General features: G+C 43.2%; 1 protein-coding gene across 1 annotated transcript in view; it reads right to left on the bottom strand.

Moving 5' to 3' along the window:
• Window positions 1-23,314, bottom strand: part of ADAMTSL3 (ADAMTS like 3) — a 774,261-nt gene that overhangs the window by 324,854 nt on the left and 426,093 nt on the right. Inside the window, exon 5 of the mRNA XM_073568559.1 lies at window positions 19,871-19,916. Within this exon, the coding sequence (XP_073424660.1) occupies window positions 19,871-19,916 (46 nt within the window). The remainder of the gene's footprint in view (window positions 1-19,870; window positions 19,917-23,314) is intronic.

Below are 23,314 nucleotides of genomic sequence, written 5' to 3'. Positions count from 1 at the left end.
AACAAAAATACAAGCTAAGTCCAGAAAACCGGAGAGGTTGGTAGCTATCGGATTGCAGACCCCTGATCCTATACACCACAAATATCAGTAGCCATGGGGGGTCCTACGGTGCCTTAGACCCCTCGTCACAGCCGGAGAACTATATAAGCCTAAAGAAGGAAAGGGGAAATCTAAACCGCCCCAGAGCAGACCCCAAAGCAATAGACAGCTCCCAACATGTATTGTCGGTGAAAAACAGATGAAAACACAAACACAGACAGAAAGACAGGCTGAGCAAACGATGGGGCCCAACTAACTAGATAGGACAGGGCAGAAAAGATGCTGGCTGCAATCCGCAAAAAACCCTACCAAAAATGTCCCAACCGTCTGATAGGGAAAAAGGCCCTGATGTCGCCAGACTTCAAAATCACTATATCAGCACTCAGGTATATTCTGAAAACAGAGCAAAGAGATCAACTGATCAGAGACAAAAATGGAATTCAGCCAGTCCCAACCAGGACTGGCTGAATACAAACACTAAGGAAACCAGACAAAATCTCATGGAATAATAGCAGGGCAAAAACTTAGCTTTTAGTAGACAGGAACTAAGCTGGATGCAAGAGCTCAGAGCAGAAAGGATCACCAGCAGCCCTGCAGGGCGTCGGCTGCCTTATATCCACTCAGAAATTCCAGATGTCCAATCACACTCCGCCTGTTCCGATGACAGGTTCTTCCCATCCCAATCAATTTCACTACCTCTCTTCACCAGCAGAGGGAGTTCATCAGACATCAAAGGTGAAGGGGAGAATGAACTCACAACAGTACCTCCCCCTTCAGGTGGAGTCACCGAACCCTCATCCATGCCACCAGGGTGATCAGGATGGGCCCGATGAAAAGCACAAACCAATCTTTCGGCATGAATATCAGATGCAGGGACCCAAGAATTATCCTCCTGGCCATAATCCTTCCATTTAACCAAATACTGGAATCTCCGTCTAGCCAGACGAGAATCCAGTATCTTCTCAACCTCATTTTCCACATTACCTTCAACCAATACAGGGTCAGGAGGTGCCACCACAGGAACTACTGGATCAACAAACCTCTTCAACAGAGACTTATGAAACACGTTATGGATCTTGAATGTAACAGGAAGAGCCCATCGAAAAGAGACCGGATTAAGAATCTCCAAAATCTTGTAAGGTCCAATAAATTTAGGTTTAAACTTTGGAGAAGCCACCTTCATAGAGATATTCTTTGATGACAACCAAACCATATCACCCACCTTAAACCGGGGACCAATGGTCCTATGCCGGTGGGAAAACGGCTGGACCTTTTCCTGGGAGAGAGACAACTTATCCACCACTTGGTCCCAAATCTGGTGCGTTCTCTCCACCACAGTGTCAACACCTGGGCAGGCAGAAGACTCCACCTGCCCTGAAGAGAATCGAGGATGAAACCCAAAGTTACAAAAAAAAGGTGACATCAAAGTGGCAGAACTAGCTCTATTATTTAAAGCAAATTCGGCCAAGGGCAAAAATGAAACCCAATCATCCTGATCAGCAGAAATAAAACATCTCAAATACGACTCCAAAGTCTGGTTTGTTCTCTCCGTCTGCCCATTGGTCTGAGGGTGAAAAGCAGAGGAGAAGGACAACTGAATTCCCAGCTTGGAACAGAAAGTCCTCCAAAATCTAGAGACAAACTGAACTCCTCTGTCAGATACAACGTTCTCAGGAATCCCGTGCAAGCGAACCACCTGTTGCAAAAACAAGGGCACCAACTCTGAGGAAGATGGCAACTTAGGGAGTGGTACAAGATGGACCATCTTAGAGAATCTATCACAAATCACCCAAATAACAGTCACTCTGAGAGACAGGCATATCAGAGATAAAATCCATTGAAATATGGGTCCATGGCCTCCTGGGCACCGGCAAAGGCATCAACAACCCACTAGAGCGAGAACAAGGTTTAGACCGGGAGCAAGTCCCACAGGACTGCACAAAATTCCTGACATCACGAGACAAGGCGGGCCACCAAAAAGACCGACTCACCAAATCTCTAGTACCAAAAATATGACCAGCCAATGCGGAGCAATGAACCTCAGACATCACTCTCTTCCTCCACTGGTCAGGAACATACAATTTTCCAATGGGACAACGCTCAGGTTTGTCCTCCTGAAACTCTTCCAGAACACGTCTCAAATCGGGCGAGATGGCAGAAAGAACTAACCCCTCACCTAAGATGGTAGCAGGCTTGGTCACAATAGGAGAATCAGCAAAGAAACTCCTAGAGAGGGCGTCTGCCTTGACATTCTTAGTGCCCGGAAGAAAAGAGACCACAAAATCAAAACGTGTGAAAAACAAGGCCCACCTAGCCTGTCTAGGATTCAAGCGTTTGGCAGACTCCAGGTAAATCAAATTCTTGTGGTCAGTAAGGACCACGACTTGATGTTTAGCTCCCTCCAACCAATGTCTCCACTCCTCAAATGCCCATTTCATGGCTAACAGTTCCCGATTCCCCACATCATAGTTACGTTCGGATGGGGAGAACTTTCGGGAAAAGAAAGCACAGGGATTCATTTTAGATGTTACAGGATCTTTTTGGGACAAAACAGCTCCTGCACCAATCTCAGAAGCGTCCACCTCTACCTGAAACGGGAGTGAGACATCAGGTTGCCACAAAACCGGAGCAGAAGTGAACCTTCGCTTCAGCTCCTGAAAAGAAGAAACAGCCTCCAGAGACCAATTCAGCACATCAGCCCCCTTCTTAGTCAAATCAGTCAATGGTTTGGCAATACCAGAAAAATTAGCTATAAATTTACGATAAAAATTAGCAAAACCCAAAAACTTCTGGAGGGCCTTCAAAGAAGTGGGCTGAACCCAATCATAAATGGCCTGTACCTTGGCCGGGTCCATTTCAATAGTTGACGGAGACAAAATAAATCCCAAAGATGAAATCCTCTGTACACCAAAAAGGCATTTCGATCCCTTGACATACAGGGAATTCTCCCTCAAAATCCGGAACACAGTCCGAACATCTTCCACATGAGAGTCCCAATCCTTGGAAAAGATCAAAATATCATCCAGATAGATGATCAAAAATTTATCCACAAAGTCTCGGAAAATATCATTCATGAAGCACTGGAAGACAGAAGGGGCATTAGTGAGCCCAAAAGGCATCACCATGTATTCAAAATGTCCCTCCGGAGTATTAAACGCTGTCTTCCATTCATCCCCCTGCTTAATGCGAATAAGATTATACGCCCCCCTGAGGTCAAGCTTGGTAAACCAGCAAGTACCTTTAACTCTGGAGAATAGATCAGAAATCAGGCGTAACGGATACTGATATTTAACAGTAATTTTATTGAGGGAACGATAGTCAATACAAGGCCTTAATGAACCATCTTTCTTGGCCACAAAAAAAACCCAGCACCTAAGGGTGAAGAGGATGGTCTAATATGACCCTTCTCCAACGACTCCTTAATATAGGATTGCATAGCCTCGTGCTCGGGTACATATAAATTGAAAAGTCGACCCTTGGGAAATTTACACCCAGAGCTCAGCTCAATTGCACAGTTATAACTCCTATGAGGAGGCAATGACGCAGACTCATTCTCACTAAATACATCATAAAAATCAGCCAAATAGTCAGGAACATCATGCGACTGGGGAGAGGTGGAGAAAATAGGAGCGTCAGTAAGGGCACACCGACAACCCCAACTCACCACAGACACAGATTTCCAATCCAAAACTGGATTATGGATTTGCAACCAGGGAAACCCCAGAACGATGGTATCATGCAAATTATGCAACACCAAAAATCTGCAATTTTCTTGATGGTCTGGGGCGACCCACATTACCACCTGGGTCCAAAAGGTTTATTCTTCGCCAAAGGAGTAGCATCAATACCCCTCAAAGGGATAGGCGCAGAGGTGTCATAGGAAACCCACAACGTTTAGCAAAATCCAAGTCCATCAGGTTCAGAGCTGCTCCCGAATCCACAAAAGCCTTAGCGGAAAATGTGGACAGGGAGCAGATCAGAGTAATTGCCAGAAGAAACTTAGGTTGCACACCACCCACAGCAAATGTGTGTGCAAAACGTTTCTCTCGTTTAGGGCAGACAGAAATAATATGAGAGGCATCTCCACAGAAAAAACACAACTTATTACGCCTTCAGAACTCCTGACATTGCGCCCTAGACAAAACTCTATCACATTGCATAGGTTCAGACATTTGTTCAACAGGTGGCAACACCTCTCGTGCAGTTTTGCGTTCACGCAAACGCCCATCAACCTGAATGGCTAATGACATAGAATCGTCAAGACCAGAGGGAACAGGAAATCCCACCATAGTATCTTTTACGGTTTCTGACAAACCCTTCCGAAAGAGAGCTGCCAAGGCACCATCATTCCAGGTAGTAAGGACCGCCCACTTTTGGAATTTTTGACAGTACAACTCTGCAGAATCCTGACCCTGGCTCAATGCCAACAGGGCCTTTTCAGCCTGATCAATAGCATTAGGTTCATCATACAACAACCCCAAGGCCTGAAAAAATGTGTTCACATCAGTCAGAATAGGATCATCAGGTTTCAAAGAAAGCGCCCAATCCTGGGGATTGCCGCGCAGCAAAGAGATGACAATTTTAACCTGCTGCACGGAGGAACCCGATGAGTTAGGCTTCAAGGCAAAAAATAATTTACAATTATTCTTAAAATTCAGAAATTTAGACCGATCCCCAAAAAACACATCAGGAGTAGGGATCTTTGGTTCAGCAGCATGTGAATGAGCAAGATAGGTGGAAATTCCCCGCACTTCAGCAGTAAGCTGTTCCACACGATCAGACAATTGCTTAATCTCCATTGAGAAAAAATTCCCCCTACGGCCTCAGAGAAATAGAGGAAAAAATATACGCCAAATAAAAAAAAAAAATTCTGACACTTTTTTTTTTACAATTCTCTCCTGCTATTGAGCACCCTAGAATCTGCGGTATGGCTGGTGATTCTGTTATGAATGAGTCACCAGAGGAAGAGAAAACAAAAATACAAGCTAAGTCCAGAAAACCGGAGAGGTTGGTAGCTATCGGATTGCAGACCCCTGAACCTATACACCACAACTAACAGTAGCCGTGGGGGGTTCCTACGGTGCCCTAGACCCCTCGTCACAGCCGGAGAACTACATAAGCCTAAAGAAGGATAGGGGAAATCTAAACTGCCCCAGAGCAGACCCCAAAGCAATAGACAGCTCCAAACATGTATTGTCGGTGAAAAACAGATGAAAACACAAACACAGACAGAAAGACAGGCTGAGCAAACGATGGGGCCCAACTAACTAGATAGGACAGGGCAGAAAAGATGCTGGCTGCAATCCGCAAAAAACCCTACCAAAAATGTCCCAACCGTCTGATAGGGAAAAAGGCCCTGATGTCGCTAGACTTCAAAATCACTATATCAGCACTCAGGTATATTCTGAAAACAGAGCAAAGAGATCAACTGATCAGAGACAAAAATGGAATTCAGCCAGTCCCAACCAGGACTGGCTGAATACAAACACTAAGGAAACCAGACAAAATCTCATGGAATAATAGCAGGGCAAAAACTTAGCTTTTAGTAGACAGGAACTAAGCTGGATGCAAGAGCTCAGAGCAGAAAGGATCACCAGCAGCCCTGCAGGGCGTCAGCTGCCTTATATCCACTCAGAAATTCCAGATGTCCAATCACACTCCGCCTGTTCCGATGACAGGTTCTTCCCATCCCAATCAATTTCACTACCTCTCTTCACCAGCAGAGGGAGTTCATCAGACATCAAAGGTGAAGGGGAGAATGAACTCACAACAGGCCACACTAGTTCCATATCAGCTGGTTCTTGTAGTTCTATCTGTACTCGAATGTCAGAAATTAAGTTTTCTATGTTTGCTTCCTTCTGCAGGCTATTTCAGCTACTGAAAGCCTGCTGTATACTGCCAATTTTAATTTATCTTGCTCTAAGAGAACTTCTCGGTACCCTACTTTGACTCCATGTATACATTCCTGGTTGTGACCACAGATAGTTTTTTGACCACTCTCCTGGATTGCGATTTTGTCCTTGAACTGACCTCCTGGTTCTGACCCAACTACCGACTTTTCTACTTGCCAGCTCTAAACGGCAGCTAACTCCATGGAATCAGCTTATTGGCCCCTATTAAGTCCCAATCCTTGTATAGGGGTTGAAAGGTGAAGGCCAGGGCAACCCATGGAAACTGGAGAATGGAGTAGCTAGAACCAAGCCTGTTCGTGGTAGTCCTCTTTTAGAACTATCAAGTGACCATGAACATTGCTTCTGTTACAAGAAACCTGCATACCTGCCAAGCCTTGTTGGAGGAAGATGGGGGTCTTTTGTCCTGAAATGTCTTTTTCAGACATCTTTTCAAATGTTTATTTGGTGTTTTTTGCATTGCCTTCGGTGGGGGTGGGTTTTTGAACTTTTTTTGAGTACAGTAATGAGCAACTTCCAAGCAGAAGCCGCCTGAAGAATGGTCAGATCACTTCTTTTATCGATGTCCCAGTTGATCATACACTAATTGCAATTTGCGGTTGAAAAAAACCCTTTAAAGAAATCCATAAAGGGTAATCCAGCTCCACTCATTTCTATATTGGGAGATGAAGGGGCTGGTGACATAATTTTTGAGATATCTGTGAGGTTGAGTGCACCAGTAGTAGGTATCAAGCATCTATCCTATTATTTTGCCCTCGCAGATGAGTCCTAGTAGGTATCTGTATTTATAATTTTACTGGCCTTTCTCATCTCTCGATGTAGAAGTGAGCAGAAGAATCTCAAACATGACGTCACAGGAGGTCCGGACTGCACTCAATCCCTGAAATCAGCTCTAGTGATTAATTCGAAACCACTATTCTTTTACCCTCGTGGTACCAATAGAGTATAGCTATGAGAGTCCTATTTCAATCAAGTAAAATTTAACCTTTATTAACCCCTTTCTGCCATATGACGTACTATCCCGTCCATGTGCCCTGGGACTTAATTCCCAGGGACGGGATAGTACATCATAGCGATCAGCAGCGCTCACATGGTGAGCGCCGCTGATCGCGGCTGGGTGTCAGATGATTATCACAGCTGACACCCGGCACTATGTGTCAGGGGCGGACACGGACCGCCCCCGACACGTTAACCCCTGCACACTGCGATCAAACACAATCGCAGTGTACCAGGGGTTTAGGGAAGCCTCGGCAGGGAGGGGGCTCCCTCCGTGCTTCCCTTAGCCCACCACAGCAGCGCAATGTGCAGTGTTGCTGCGGGTGTCTCCTTCCCTGCAGGTCTCCGGATCCAAAATGGCGGCGGCGACCTTCGGAGGCCTGCAGGGAGCCAGCTTCCTCACTGCCTGCAGAGCGCAGGCATGAGGAAGCCTGTGAAGCGCCTGTGTCAGATCGCTGATCTGTCACAGCGATCTGTGATGTGACAGATCAGCGATCTGTCACATGACAGTGATGTCCCTCTGGGACAATGTAATTAAGTTAAAAAAAAAGTGTAAAAATAATTTATAAATAATCGCTAAATAAATTAAAAAAAAAAATCCCTAATAAATTCATTTTTTGGAAATATAAAAAAAAACAATAAAAGTACACATATTTGGTATTGCCGCGTCCATAACGACCCACCCTATAAAACTGTCCCATTAGTTAACCCCTTTAGCGAATCGCTTAAAAAATAAAAATAAAAAACAAAGCAAAAAATAATGCTTTATTATCATACCGAGGAACAAAAAGTGCAATAACGCACAATCAAAAATACGTATATAAATAACCATGGCACCACTGAAAACGACATCTTATCCCACAAAAAACGAGCTACCACACAGCATCATCAGGGAAAAAATAAAAAAGTTATAGCTCGCAGAATAAAGCGATGCAAACATAATTATTTTTTATATAAAATTGTTTTCATTGCATAAAAGCGCCAAAACATAAAAAAAGACATAAATGAGGTATCACTGTAATCATACTGACCAGAACAATAAAACCACCTTATCAATTTTACCGCACGCGGAACGGTGTAAACGCACCCCCCAAAAGAAATTCTTGAAATGCTGGTTTTTGTTCATTCTGCGTCCCAAAAATCAGGATAAAAAGCGATCAAAAAATGTCACGTGCCCGAAAATGGTACCAATAAAAATGTCAACTCTTCCCTCAAAAAATGAGAACTCACATGACTCGGTGGGTCAAAATACGGAAAAATTATAGCTCTCAAAATGTGGTGATGCAATTTACAATAAAAAGCATCTTTTAGCGTATGACAGCTGCCAAAAATAAAAACCTGCTATGAATAATAAATAAAACCCCCCCTTTATCACTCCCTTAGTTATGGAAAAATAATAAAATTAAAACAATGTATTTATTTCCATTTTCCCATTAGGGTGAGGGCTAGGGTTAGAGCTAGGGTTAGGGCTAGGGTTAGGGTTAGGTCTAGGGTTAGGGCTGAGATTAGGGTTAGGGGTGTGTTGGAGTTAGGGTTGGAGTTAGAATTGGGGGGTTTCCACTGTTTGGGCACATCAGGTGCTCTCCAAACGCAACATTGCGTCTGATCTCAATTCCAGCCAATTCTGTGTTGAAAAAGTGAAATGGTGCTCTGTTATGATGAGTGACCGAAGGAGGAAAAAACAAAATACCAGCTAAGTCCAGAAAAACCAGAGAGGTTGGCAGCTATCGGATTGCAGACCCCTGAACCTATCCACAACAACTAGCAGTAGCCGTGGGGGGTTCCTACGGTGCCCTAGACCCCTCGATCACAGCCGGAGAGTTACATAGCCTAAAGACAGAAAGGGGGAAAAACTAAACTGCCACAGAGCAGACCCCAAAGCAATAGGCAGCCCCCAACATATAATGACGGTGAAGCAAGATGAGAACACTAACAGAGATAGAAAGATAGGTTGAGCAAATAATGGGGCCCAAGCTAACTACATAGGACAGGATAGGAAAGCTGCTGTCTGCCATCCGCAAAAACCCTATCAAAATGAGCCAACCGACTGATAGGAAAAACAGGCCCTGAAGTCGCTAGGCTTCAAAAGACTATATCAGCACTCAGGTATATTCTGCAGACAGAGCAAAAGATCAACAGATCAGAGACAAAAATGGAATTCAGCTCACCCCCGGCCGGGGATGGCAGAACTCCCAAAAAACAAGGCAAAACAAAAACAAAACTGAAGAGTACAAAGCAGAGCAGAAAAACTTAGCTTTGAGATGCAGGAATCAGACTGGTCTCCAAGAATCCAGCAGGAAAATCACCAGCCAGGAAGAAGGGTGTCGGCAGCCTTATATCCAGTCCTCAATTCCAGCCACCCAGTTATCATCTAGCTGCCCAGGTGTTTGGTAATCAGTCTCACTACCTTCCTTCACCAGAGGAGGGAGTTCATCAGACCTAAATGGTGAAGGGAAAAATGAACTCACAACAGTGTTCCTTCCCTTCCAAGCTCTGCCATGCGCCCAGTGTTTTACCCCCACATATGGGGTATCAGCCTACTCAGGACAAATTGAAAAACAACTCTTGGAGTCCAATTTCTCCTGTTACCCTTAGGAAAATAAAAAATTGGGGACAAAAATATCATTTTTGTGGAAAAAAATATGATTTTTTTATTTTCACGCCCGGGCGTTAAAAACTTCTGTGAAGCACTTGGGGGTTCAAAGTGCTCACCACACATCTAGATAAGTTCCGCGGGGGGTCTAGTTTCCAAAATGGGGTCACTTGTGGGGAGCTTCAACAGTTTAGGCACATCAGAGGCTCTCCAAACGCGACATGACACCCGCAGACCATTCCATTAAAGTCTGCATTCCAAAACGTCACTACTTCCCTTCCGAGCCCCGTAGTGTCCCCAAACAGTAGTTTTCTCCCACATATTGGGTATCAGTGTACTTAAGATAAATTGGACAACAACTTTTGGGGTCCATTTTCTCCTGGTACCCTTGGGAAAATAAAAAAAATTGGAGACTAAAAGATCATGTTTGTGGAAAAAATATGATTTTTTTATTTTCACGCCCGGGCGTTATAAACTTCTGTGAAGCACTGTGGGGTTCAAAGTGCTCACCACACATCTAGATAAGTTCCTTAGGGGGTCTAGTTTCCAAAATGGGGTCACTTGTGGGGGATTTCCACTTTTTAGGTACATCCGGGGGTCTCCAAACGTGACATGGTGTCCGCTATGAATTCCAGCCAATTTTGCATTGAAAGAGTCAAACGGCGCTCCTTCCCTTCTGAGCTCTGCCATGCACTGAAACAGTGGTTTCCCCCCCACATATCAGGTATCAGCGTACTCAGGACAAATTGCACAATAACTTTTGCAGTCCAATTTCTCCTGTTACCCTTTGTAAAATAAAAAAAATTGGACCTGAAGTAATTTTTTTGTGAAAAAAAGTTAAATGTTCATTTTTTTTAAACATTCAAAAAATTCCTGTGAAGCACCTGAAGGGTTAATAAACTTCTTGAATATGGTTTTGAGCACCTTAAGGGGTGCAGTTTTTAGACTGGTGTCACTTTTGGGTATTTTCTATCATATAGACCCCTCAAAGTGACTTCAAATGTAATGTGGTCTGTAAAAATAATATGGTGTTGCAAAAATGAGAAATTGCTGGTCAATTTTTAACCCTTATAACTTCTTAACAAAAAAAAATTTTGGTTCCAAAATTGTGCTGATGTAAAGTAAACATATGTGAAATGTAATTTATTAAGTTTTTTGTGTGCTATATCTCTGTGATTTAAGGGCATAAAAATTCAAAGTTGGAAAATTGCGAAATTTTCAAAATTTTTGCCAAATTTCCATTTTTTTCACAAATAAACGCAAGTTATTTGAATGAAATTTTACCACTATCATGAAATACAATATGTCAGAAGAAAACATTGTCAGAATCATCGGGATCCATGGAAGCATTTCAGAGTTATTACCTCATAAAGGGACAGTGGTCAGAATTGTAAAACTTGAACGTGCAAACCACCCTTGGGGGTTAAGGGGTTAATAACTATTAAAATTTCCTCCGAACCAATAAAGACAGTGACACATAAACAATACCAATTGCTGTTCATGCCATTCACTTGAATGGGGTCTGTGATGGTGATGCAATAGGTCACACCTAGATAAGAGGACACCTGCCACTGCAGGGTTCTACTCTGTATAGTTTTCATTGGAGAAACATATTTCTTTTTCCCATTTATTGCATAATCTTTTAACTCCTTTGATGAATCCCCCTTATTGGGGAAGAAACGTGTAGGAATACAGATTTATGGAGTGATGGTGGGCATCCCATAGCAGCACACACTTGGGGACTGTCCTTGTGAGGAAGGGAGCAATGCAGAGGCACGACAGGGAATAACGGGAATTCACTCTCCCTCTGAAGCAAAGATACTGGATCATGCATCCTGCTCCTGTCCATGGTGAACCTGCTAAGGAAAAACATCTCTTGGTGAGACCAAACCAATTTGTTAACTGAGCACTGGTATGCACGAGCACTTTATTGGTATTGTTTTTTGTGTCACTGTCTTTATTGGTCCGGAGGAAATTTTAATAGTTATTAATAAAGGTTAAATTTTATTTGATTGAAATAGGACTCTCATAGCTATACGCTATCTCACTCAATCCCTGCAGCATCCATTGCACCTTCTGGAACACAACATCACCAGGGGGCAGCACTGCAGTTACTTACTAGTTTCTTGCATTATCACCCCCTCTAAAGACTTCCTGGGTAGTTGATGCTATGGGAGAGATGAGTGCAGCACCGGCAATCTGCTTCTATCTCTGCTGTTGTAGCCTCTGTGAAAAAGGATGTCATCAGGGGCAGAGACAGAAGCAGTGAGTGACACCAGCGCTGCCCCATAGTTTCTAGTACTGCCCTCAAACAAATCATTGTTAGGGGCGGCACTGGTGTCAACACCTTGTGCTGGCGACTCGTTTGAGTGTAAGGAAGAAGACCGGACAGTGGGTGCTGGCAGTCCAATGGGTCTGGAACTGCTGGGGCAATGCCTCTTGCTGCAGTGGGGAATGATATTGAGGATGAGAAGGACCTATAACCAGCTGAGAGGGGGTGTGGTAAGCAAGAGGAAGCCAGCGGGTTTTGTGCGGGAAGACGGATTGAGCTCCGGCCAGAGAAAGGAGAGCAGGGACCTGCTGTATGCCGCAGGTAGAGTTAGTCCACGTGCTAGTGAGAAGGGATGAATATAGCAAGGAATGAATGGGAGAGTGCTGTGTGAAACTTCTGATTGCAGAGCACGCCGAGCGAGGGAGTGTTGTGCGGAACTCCTGATTGCAGAGCATGCTGAGCGGAAGAGTGTTGTGCAGAACTCCCGATTGCAGAGCACATCGAGTGGGAGATTGTGGTTAAAGACTCCTGGCTGCAGAGCAGCGTGATGGACTAGGGGCTCAATGGGTCAGACTGGTGACCGCCCGTTGCCGCCAGAAGAGTGCACACAGATCTGTTAAGCGGGGAAGCCTGAAGACAGCAACACCGCCATCAGCCAGCTTTCAACTTTCATCTTTGGAAAATTGTTCACCATCGGACTCAGGATAAGTGAAAGATACATGTATAAACTGTGGCCTTAAATTCTCCTGTTCTTTGCGTTCTTTAGCTTAAAATCTATTTAACCCTCTCTGCTCCCGGCGAGAATATTCCCAGTATTAATTAAACCAAACCTCTGTTAACCCTTGCTCTGACCCTCTGTGTTGCTGCATCCAATTTGCCTGCATTACACATGCTCAGAAGCATTGTATGATTCATTCTATGTCACTACAAGCTATACACACAGACTATTTCCCCTTGGTTCAATAATGCACAAGAAAACTGCAATTATTATATGATGCAATCTTCCTGTGTTGGTAGCAGATAATTCAGGATACTCTCCAGGCGTGTGACAACAGAGCTTCTTTATTCAGGAACAAACAGGAACAATATATGATAAGCTTAATAGATCATGAATAAATCATTTGTGTGTCTCTATCTGTGCAGTATCTGCAGCAGGCTGCTTCTCTCATACACAGACTAACTTTATAAACAGCATACAGATCTAGCAACTAAACACTCATAGACGGGAATGGAGTTGTTGCACCAAACATATTCCAACATCATGTTATTCAGGATTTTTTTTAAATAGGCAAAATATTACATTACTGTCCTCCTCTTTCATAAAATGAAACATTCTGGATGGAAGCATAGCATTAAATATGACTGAAAGCCACCTAAATAATTATTAATTAAATTCATTTTGAAGGGTAGTATTAAAGAGTATAATATATGTTACAGCTCTGTAACAGCTGAATGAAAAGACCTTCCAGAATTCTGATTATATTTTTCAGAAGTACAAAGCAGGACACCCTTTTACAATAACCATTGTAAAAATGTGAATATGAGTTATAGTGCACTAAACTGAGAAAAACGCATTAGAAAAAAAATAAGATCTTATTCCTGTGTTCTCTTTTGCAAAAAAGAAAAAACTGACAATTTTGCATTGATCTGCTGATTGTGATTTTCATCCATTTTTGATCCATAAGCAAAACATCTGTTTTTATTGAATTCTGAAAAAAAAAAGGTTTCCCAGCCTCTACTCATTAGACAGAGAAATAAAAACTGGACCACTAGGAAGCAGCATGGATTATATCTGAGTGGTATCCATTTTTTGTCACTCATCCATTGATTTGAATAGACAATTTTGATCCGTAAATCTGATAAAAATCAGGCATGACCCAGTTTAGTGCCTGTAGACAATCAGACTGCCGAAAAAATTGCCCATAGACTATAATGTATTCTAACTGTCAAAAATACCAATGAAACGTGTATGAAACATGGATGTCTGAATGAGGCCTTAGGTATTAAGGTTTTGTATTCGCATTGAGCTGTAGTAGTCCAGCCATATGCCGTTAGTCCTTCTCTATATTCTGTATGTGTCCTATTTCATCACTGGCGGACACAGAAAGAGGACCCTTTGCAAAAACAGTACATGGGTTCCTTGGAGCCCAGCAGGTCATCATAATGCACAGTTCCACCTATTTTAGAGTTGGAAATGGGCCCACTTATGGGCCACACAGGCTGTACCAATGATATAATCACCCCTGTATGAACTCCACGAGTAAGAAAGTAATCTCTTCTAGAAGCATAGCTGGAAGTTCAACAAAGTCTGTATAGCAGTATGAACAGGTAGTATGGCTCTGTACCAAGGTACCAAGGAGCCCAGTGCCCTCGTGCAGTGTCATACAGGCTCCGAGCACATTGCTGTTTGTATGAAACTTTAGAGTAATGTTTGCAAACTCTACATAAAGGTAAGTGTCAGGGTAAATGTCTGTGCATTGAATGGATGGATTCTACAGCTCTAATAATAAACAATTGCATAATTATTGTATATATTACACATCAGAGAAATATGTACGTGCAATAGATCATGCTGAACTCCATTACTGTAAACTTGCTTCAGGCTGCTTACAATTGACAGGAGGAAAAAACACATGAAACCAATTTCACTGTAAAATAATTCTTGTTTTCTGATTAGAAAGACACATATTTTATGTGGGGCCATGCTCCGTCGCTCCAGTATCTCACAGCTGTATGCAGAAGCATGCATGGTGAAATCTTGTTTCCATTTGTGAATGGGGGGTTGCTTTAAGTATACATTCAGCAGACAGGACATAAGAAAGAATAAAGGCACGGGCCGCACATGGAAAGGAAACTGAGGTTTATTATACAACAAATATGTTGTCATTGACTTCATGGCTAAACAGGTTTGCCAAGTCAGCTGGTGAAGATCAGACAAGTTTACACCACATATACTTAGAGCTGGTGGTGTGGCGTCATAAGCCTTAATCCTTACCACTATCCTTCCCATTTAAGACGCTATGCCTGTCCTTTTATGTAAGAAAGGGACCTTCAGCGCCCCTGAGGTACTGCAGATTGATGAAGATGGTATCTTATAGAGACTTTAATGCCATTTGTTTATTGTAGTGAATAATCATTGTGCCATAATATTTTTAGACACCCTTATCTAACCACTAAAGTAAATGAAGAATCTGGAGAAAAAAAATCAAAATTGACCCAGTCTTGTGGCATGGCACCAAACAACACCAATCCGTTCAGCAGATCTTAGAGGGGCTAAGACATTTATCCTTTAACCCCTATTTAGGGATCTGGAATTACAGCGGGCACTCTGGATTGTATCCATGGAGTAGCTGCAGGATGCATGAGGGAGACAAGGATTATCAAACAAGCCGGGTCAGTCACAGAGTGGACAGAACAAGGGACTAAATCAGAAGGGAATACTGTTGTCATAGGCGCTTCAGGAGCCAGATAGTAAGAGGTCAGTCAAAAGCAAATACTGCAAGCTAAGGTCAAATCAGGGGGAATCATGAAGACAGGGAGGATCAAGAAAAGGATGAGTACAACAGAGAAACAGGAAACAAGTACAGGGAGTAAGCCAGGCACGATAACTGGCAACTCTCAGCAGTATGCTGAAAGTTTAAACAGCAACTATACTTTCAAGTAACATTTCAGAATAAGCTGTCCTTTGTGTGTACATGAAGAATATCACTATTTATGGCCATTATGTGACTTTTATCTGACATTTTCAACAGTCTCCTCTCTGCAGTGACTATCTCTGCAGTCCATGGGATCTGGTCGGAGAAGAGGAGTTGCTGTGATATTTCATGTACACCGCACAGCACATAAAGAGGGATTCCTGGTCTTCATTCATTTTTTAGCACCGTGAAGGAAAATTTACAGCATTGCTGAGCTGTTTTGTTAGACAGCTCTGCAAAATAGTTCTGTCTACCTCTGCCTGTTTCCTCTCCCTGCTCCTCACTTCTCCTCCCTCTCCATAAGGTATAATGGGCTGTGTTACCTGACACCAGCAATTCGTCTCCTTTAAGCAAGACAGATTTAAGTTGAATTTTTGGGTGGAAGTTCAGGAGGCAGGAGGAAACGAAGAAGTGTCTGATAAGTGGGCAAGGAAGCTGAGATAAGGTGGGCAGGAAATGGGCAAGGAAGCATAAGATATATTACAAAGATTCTTCTATATGTTCGTACTATTGATTTATGCAAAGTTTGTTGAACATGCAGTTTCATTTTAAGTAGGGTGTGGTACTGCCCCATTGGCCACAGCAGGGAGCTGATTACACATATTGAGCTATTGGACAACACACACACACACACACACTCTGGTTGGCTGGGAAGAACTATTTTTCCTGGCAGGTAATTGCTATGCAGTGATATTGGGCATGATATCTCCGTCATCAACAGGGCCGCCTGTAGAGCGAGTATGGCAGTACTTGGTGACAGAAGCTACTATCGCTAAAGTACGTTCAAGTAGGGATGTAATATTTTAAGAAAGATGTTGACCACTCTTTTATTTGCTAGCTGTAACAATGACCTCTGCACATAGCATTTCGCTGTCTAGAGAGGGCTGTAGTAGTTGCTTTCAGTATTCAAAGTAACCTTATGGGTTTTTTCTCTTCCTTCATTTCTGACCAGTTGCTTTAACAACATGATAAGTGCTCTCTTAGGACTGACTCCTGAGGCTTAAGGCTGTGTGCCCACGATGCGATTTTTAAGCGTTTTTGCCACGATTTTCGGAGCGAAAACGCTGCGAAAACTTTTAAAAAACTCGTACAGAACGCACCCCATGAATTCCTATGGCATTCCGCACATGCTGTGCTAATGCTGCACTTTTTTCCGCGGTGGAATCGCATCGCGGAAAAAAACGCAGCACGCTCATTTTTTTTGGCGGAATCGCAAAGAATTGCCGCGATTCCGCACCCATAGGAATGCATGAGAACCGCTTACTTCCCGCATGTGGCTATGCCCACCATGCGCGAAGTTAAGCGTCTCATGTGCGGTTGGTACCCACGGTGTGGAGGAGAGGAGACTGTTCTCCAGGCCCTGGGTACCATACCCCTGTAAAAAAAAGAATAAAAAATAAAAAATCGGGGTATATTTACCTTCCGGTGTCACGCGCAGCCTTCCCGGGCCTCAGCGTTCCCAGTAAAGCCTTGCGGCAAGGTCCTGTGATGACGTAGTCTCGCGTTACTCTAGCGGTCTCGTGAGATCTCTATAGCAACGCGAGACCAACGTCATCACAGGTCTCACAAGGCATCGCTGGGAATGGGAGCGTCGCTGAGACTGCGCGGGACGTCGGAAGGTAAATATACCCCAATTTTTTATTTTTTTATCATTTTTAACATTCTATCTTTTTCTATTGAGGCCGCATAGGCGGCCTCAATAGTAAAAAAGCTGGTCACACTTGTCAAACACTATGTTTGACAAGTGTGACCAACCTGTCAATCACTTTCCAAGCGATGCTTCAAATCGCTTGGAAAGTGCTTGAATATCGCACGCGAAAATCGCGGCAAAAACGCGAACATAATCGTGGTAAAATTGCGCGGAAAAAACCGCGCGATTTCTGGGAAGGAGTCTGGTTTTGAGTGTCCGGATTAAAACGCAACGTGGGCACATAGCCTAAGGCTATGTGCCCACGTTGCGTGTTAAAACGCACACAGAAAACCGGACTCCTTCCCAGAAATCGCGCGCTTTTTTCCGTGTGATTTCACCGCGATTTTACCGTGATTATGATCGCGATTTTGCAGCGATTTTCGAGTGCGATATTCAAGCACTTTCCAAGCGATTTGAAGCATCGCTTGGAAAGTGATTGACAGGTTGGTCACACTCGTCAAACATAGTGTTTGACAAGTATGATCAGGTTTTTACTATTGAGGCCGCCTATGCGGCCTCAATAGTAAAAGATAGAATGTTAAAATGCTAAAAAAAATAAAAAAATCGGGGTATATTTACCTTCCGGCGTCCCGCGCTGCCATCCCGGGCCTCAGCATTCCCAGTGATGCCTTGCGAGACCTGTGATGACGTAGTCTCGCGTTGCTATAGCGATCTCGCGAGACCACGTCATCACAGGGCCTTGCCGCAAGGCATTACTGGGAACGCTGAGGCCGGGAATGCAGCGCGGGACGCCGGAAGGTAAATATACCCCGATTTTTTATTTTTTATTCTTTTTTTTACAGGGGTATGGTACCCAGGGCCTGGAGGACAGTCTCCTCTCCTTCACACCGTGGGTACCAACCGCACATGAGACGCTTAACTTCCCGCATGGTGGGCATAGCCAGATGCGGGAAGTAAGCGATTCTCATGCATTCCTATGGGTGCGGAATCACGGCAATTCTTTGCGATTCCGCACAAAAGAATGAGCATGCTACGATTTTTTCCGCGATGCGATTCCGCCGCGGAAAAAAGCGCAGCATTAGCACAGCATGTGCGGAATGCCATAGGAATGCATGGGGTGCGTTCTGTACACGATTTTTAAACGTTTTCGCAGTGTTTTCGCACCGAAAATCGCGGCAAAAACGCTTAAAAATCGCTACATGGGCACACAGCCTCAATGTGATAATGATGCATTTTTTCTGCCCAAACCGCAGGCAGCATGAATCATAGTCTGGCTGGGCGATTGCATCCAATAGTGTTTCAGAGAAGATATACTTTTAAGATCAGAAACAAAGATGTCGGCATTTCCCAGCGATTCTATAGGCGATTGATAGGTCTCTCCCATAGCGAGAAAAATGTCAGTCATGGGACAGGTTCTTCAAAGTAATTTTTCTATGAATTGCCAGAACGTTTAAGAGAAAAATGTATGAGGCTGTAATTGTGCAGCCAAGCTCTGTCTGATGCTGCTCGTGGCTGGACCGCATGAATCAGATGACAGGTTCCCTTTAAATAATATCAGAAAATAAAAAGATTACAATAATAAAAATATCCTCCATAAACCATTCCTTCATCTTAAGAGTTGGTTTATAACAATTTCTTTATGATGATAGTATATATTTTCCATAAGCAAATGTGATTAACCATTTAAGGGTAATGTTTTTTTTTATTGCCCTATTTACCTTGTCCAGTTATTATTCTTAGGGCTCGCTCACACGAGCGTAGATTCTGGAATTGGATTATGTAAATGACACTCGGATCAAACTCTGATCGCAGAGTGATCCCGGTGTCAGCATAGTGTGACCCCATTCCCCTGGATGAAAGAATCGTAGCACAGGTGAGGAGAAGAAGGAGAGCAAGATTTCTCCATCTTCTCCATAGTGGGGGTTCAGATTGCACTTGGATATGCAGTGCAATGTTTTACACGCACCCATAGACTTGAATGGGTACTCGTGATCCGATTTGCAGAGCCACTTGCAGCATGCTGTGATTTCTTTTCCAGCGCTGATCTGCACTGCCTCCCAGTATAACATTTGTCTGAGTGCTATCCGATAAAACAAGTTATACGTGTGAGCGAGTCGTTAGATATTTATTCAGATGTTGTAATTATAACTTTTATCTAAATAAATTTCTGTTTTTTTTTATTGAAATACCAGATATTTTCTAGGAATCACAGATTCTCACCTTCTTTTGCACCTGCTCTCTTGTAGACCGATGGCGTTCCATGCAGATTTCCACCACAGGAGGCCAGTGTTGCATTATTGGAAGTGAACGGAAATCTATCCTCAGTCGGAATAAACCGTTTAATAAACAGAGTAATATAAGCTTTCATAGAAAGTATTCATGGAAATCCTATCTCGTTAATAAACCAGTGTCTTCTTTGCAGGCAATAAATGTCTAAATATTGGCTACTTTCAGTTAAAAAAGAAAATGTTGTTTCCTAAATCCTCTCTAAAGTGCAACTTCCTCCTGAAACACACATTGTGAATCAGTGCTTGGCAGGAAAACTCCGCTGAGGAGAGACATATCGGGAAGTGTGAGTACAAAGCCCTGGGTTGTCGATTCATTGAAGTAAAGGAAGAAGTATAGGAAAGCAGAGACAGGGACGTGCACCAAGGTTACAGCTCTGAACTTCCAGACAATGAAAGAAAGGAAATTAATGATGGCACTCGGACTTACGTTATTGCTGCATGTTCTGTAACGAATGTTCCGCCCTTCGCAGCTGCTGAAATACAATGTTGAGGAAGTCAGAAATCATGACAACACGCTGTAATGCCATAAATCAATATTTCTTAATAAAAAGAATGAATCCAATTAAATGTAAGAAAACATCACATAAACGATGTTAAATTAAAAGGAATTATGTCACCATGTGATCATCACTGAAATACTTTTTAATAATTTAGTTACCAAAGTATGTGCTCTATACTAATGAATACACCTCTCAGCATTATTTTGTAACGAATGCAGGAATCAATTTGGAGTCTCATACAGTAGGGTAGTTAAGGGCACAGTAGTGCAGGTTCTTAAAGGGATATAACAAAGCCAGAGGGTAAAAAGGGATCTGCAGGCAATAAAGAAAACTTTTCATACTATATTATATTCAGGTTGTCATTAATATTTCTATGGGATGAATCAGCTGGAAAGTTGCAGAACAGAATTGCTGTAAAAAAAAGTGTCCCACACAAGTATAAATAAACTGTACAGAATTTTAAATAGAATAGGAAAGTCGGAGTGTAGGTGGAAGGACCGGAACAATAAAGGCAACAGTGTCTCTGGGCCGGAACCATTGGGACTGCCACTAATGTTGCAGGGGGACAGAGAACCTGACCGGGACAGACCTGTGACTTCTGCTGCCAAGGGCGGGTCTGATAGAAAAAGTCCAGAAATAGAAGGCGAGCACCATCACAATAGTCCACACATCTGAACCATCATACGAGTAGAAAAGAGACGCAGCCGGCAATACAACTGTTTTACCCTTAGGTGCACATTCATGGAAAATAAGCTAATCCACATAGCAAAAAATAGTAGATAAGAATGGCACTCACCTATCTCCTTTTTGCACCCGTTCTCCCACTGATATGCTTTAATAATAAAGCATTGACTACACCACCCGGTGAGTGCCGTTATTTTCTACTATTTTTTGCTTTGATATAAAATAAAAAGGTCAGTGCACGGGAACCTGGGGCTTCTGGCGGGAAGACAGGAGGTGCAGCAGGTGAAGGTTTGCTCCATCCCTGAGGGTAACGCTACTGATGGCAGACTGCACTTGAGTGCGCACCCCCAACATCCAGCAACAGCACCAGAGACCGCTTACCATTGCCGGACGCCGACCCTACGCGACCGCAGGCAGGAAATGCTGGCCATACTGCACAACGCTTGACAGCTGACAGTGTAGAGTGCACGGCTCCCGTCGGAGACTTCGAACTTTACAGCCACGGCTGCGGCCTTGATACCGGAATCCTCCGCCTCATTAGCTGAAACAACAGCCACTGGTACCCGGACATACAGCAGCCCACCAAAAGTTCCCAGACTCTTCTTAACCGCTAAGAAACAGTGCCTCCGGTATTTCCAGGACCGCTTCCTCAACGTGACGTGCCGTCTGCGGCACCATCGTGGGATCTTCCAACCACCTCCCTTCGGACGACAGAGTCTGATAAGTTGAACCCTATGTTTTTTCCTCTCCCGCCGTTAGCAATTCTTTTTTTTGTTGTTACTGTTGTTGACAGCTGAAGTCAAGCTGTCACTGCATAATACCGAACTTCCACATATTTGCCCATGCAATACTTCTGTGCATCTTGTATACATTAACTCTCTGCGTGGAGAAAGCATTGTTATCTTTTCCTCTGGTTATATAAAAACACCTGTTAACACTTGCTCTGCCTCCTGCTCGTCACTGCATCCTATGCCACCTGCTAGTAACCTACAAGAGCATCCCCTTTCCATTGAAGTCAATGGCTACAAAGGCTGGGACAACAAGTCTCTGTGAAATTTGAATTTCGATTAACTCTGTCTTATGTCATAATTTGCAAATGATTGGCAAGCCCATCCCATTGACATGGTAGGTTTTTTTAGATCATGATATTTACAGGCAATATATTTACTTGTATAGTATGAGCACTGTATACATTTGAAAGATAAGGAAACTGAACCGTAAACAGCATTTTTCTGCTATCCAATGGATACATGATAAATGTATGATTGCTGGAAGTTTGGAGGCAGAGACTTCCATTGATTTCGAGAACAGAGAACCTCAAATCCTTTCCACTATTCACTGTCAATAGGTGTGGCGTTCGCAAACTTTGCACTACTGGATGAGGATAAGGAAAAAGCCAATATGCTAAATGACTTTTTTTCATCAGTATTTACACAAGAAAATCCCATGACGGATACCATGATCAGGGATAAAAATTCTCCGTTAAATGTCACCTGCTTAACCCAGCAGGAAGTACGGCAGCGTCTAAAAATCACTAAAATTGACAAATCCCCAGGCCCGGATGGGATACACTCCCGAGTACTGCAGGAATTAAGCACAGTCATAGATAAACCATTATTTTTAATCTTTAAAGATTCCATAATAACAGGGTCTGTACCACAGGACTGGCGTATGGCAAATGTGGTGCCAATATTCAAAAAGGGGACAAAAACTGAACTTGGAAATTATAGGCCAGTAAGTTTAACCTCAACTGTGGGTAAAATCCTGGAGGGTTTTCTAAGAGATACTATGCTGGAGTATCTGGAGAAGAATAACCTTATGACCCAATATCAACATGGGTTTACAAGGGACCGTTCCTGTCAGACTAATCTGATAAGCTTTTATGAAGAGGTAAGTACAGGACTGGACCAAGGGAATGCAGTGGACGTGGTGTACATGGACTTTTCAAAAGCTTTTGATACGGTGCCACACAAAAGGTTGATACATAAAATGAGAACAATGGGGATAGGGGAAAATATGTGTAGGTGGGTTAAGAGCTGGCTCAGGGATAGGAAACAAAGGGTGGTTATTAATGGAGCACACTCGGACTGGGTCACGGTTAGCAGTGGGGTACCACAGGGGTCAGTTTTGGGCCTGCTTCTTTTTAACATATTTATTAATGACCTTGTAGAGGGCATAGAGAGTAGAATTTCAATATTTGCAGATGACACTAAACTCTGCAGGGTAATCAATACAGAGGAGGACAATTTTATATTACAGGAGGATTTATGTAAACTAGAAGCTTGGGCTGATAAATGGCAAATGAGCTTTAATGGGGATAAATGTAAGGTCATGCACTTGGGTAGAACGAACAAGATGTATAATTATGTGCTTAATTGTAAAACATTGGGCAAAACAGTCACTGAAAAAGACCTGGGTGTATGGGTGGACGACAAACTCACATTTAGCGGCCAGTGTCAGGCAGCTGCTGCAAAGGCAAATAAAATAATGGGATGCATTAAAAGAGGCATAGATGCTCATGAGGAGAACATAATTTTACCTCTATATAAGTCACTAGTGCGACCACACTTAGAATACTGTGTACAGTTCTGGTCTCCGGTGTATAAGAAAGACATAGCTGAACTGGAGTGGGTGCAGAGAAGAGAGACCAAGGTTATTAGGGAACTAGAGGGTCTGCAATACCAAGA

This window comes from Dendrobates tinctorius, unplaced genomic scaffold (genome assembly GCF_039654945.1).
Source record: "Dendrobates tinctorius isolate UK_male_01 unplaced genomic scaffold, ASM3965494v1 ptg000022l, whole genome shotgun sequence".
In the NCBI taxonomy this organism is placed as follows: domain Eukaryota; kingdom Metazoa; phylum Chordata; class Amphibia; order Anura; family Dendrobatidae; genus Dendrobates; species Dendrobates tinctorius.
The sequence above is the reverse complement of the archived record's forward strand: the minus strand, read 5'-3'. Positions and strand labels throughout refer to the sequence as shown.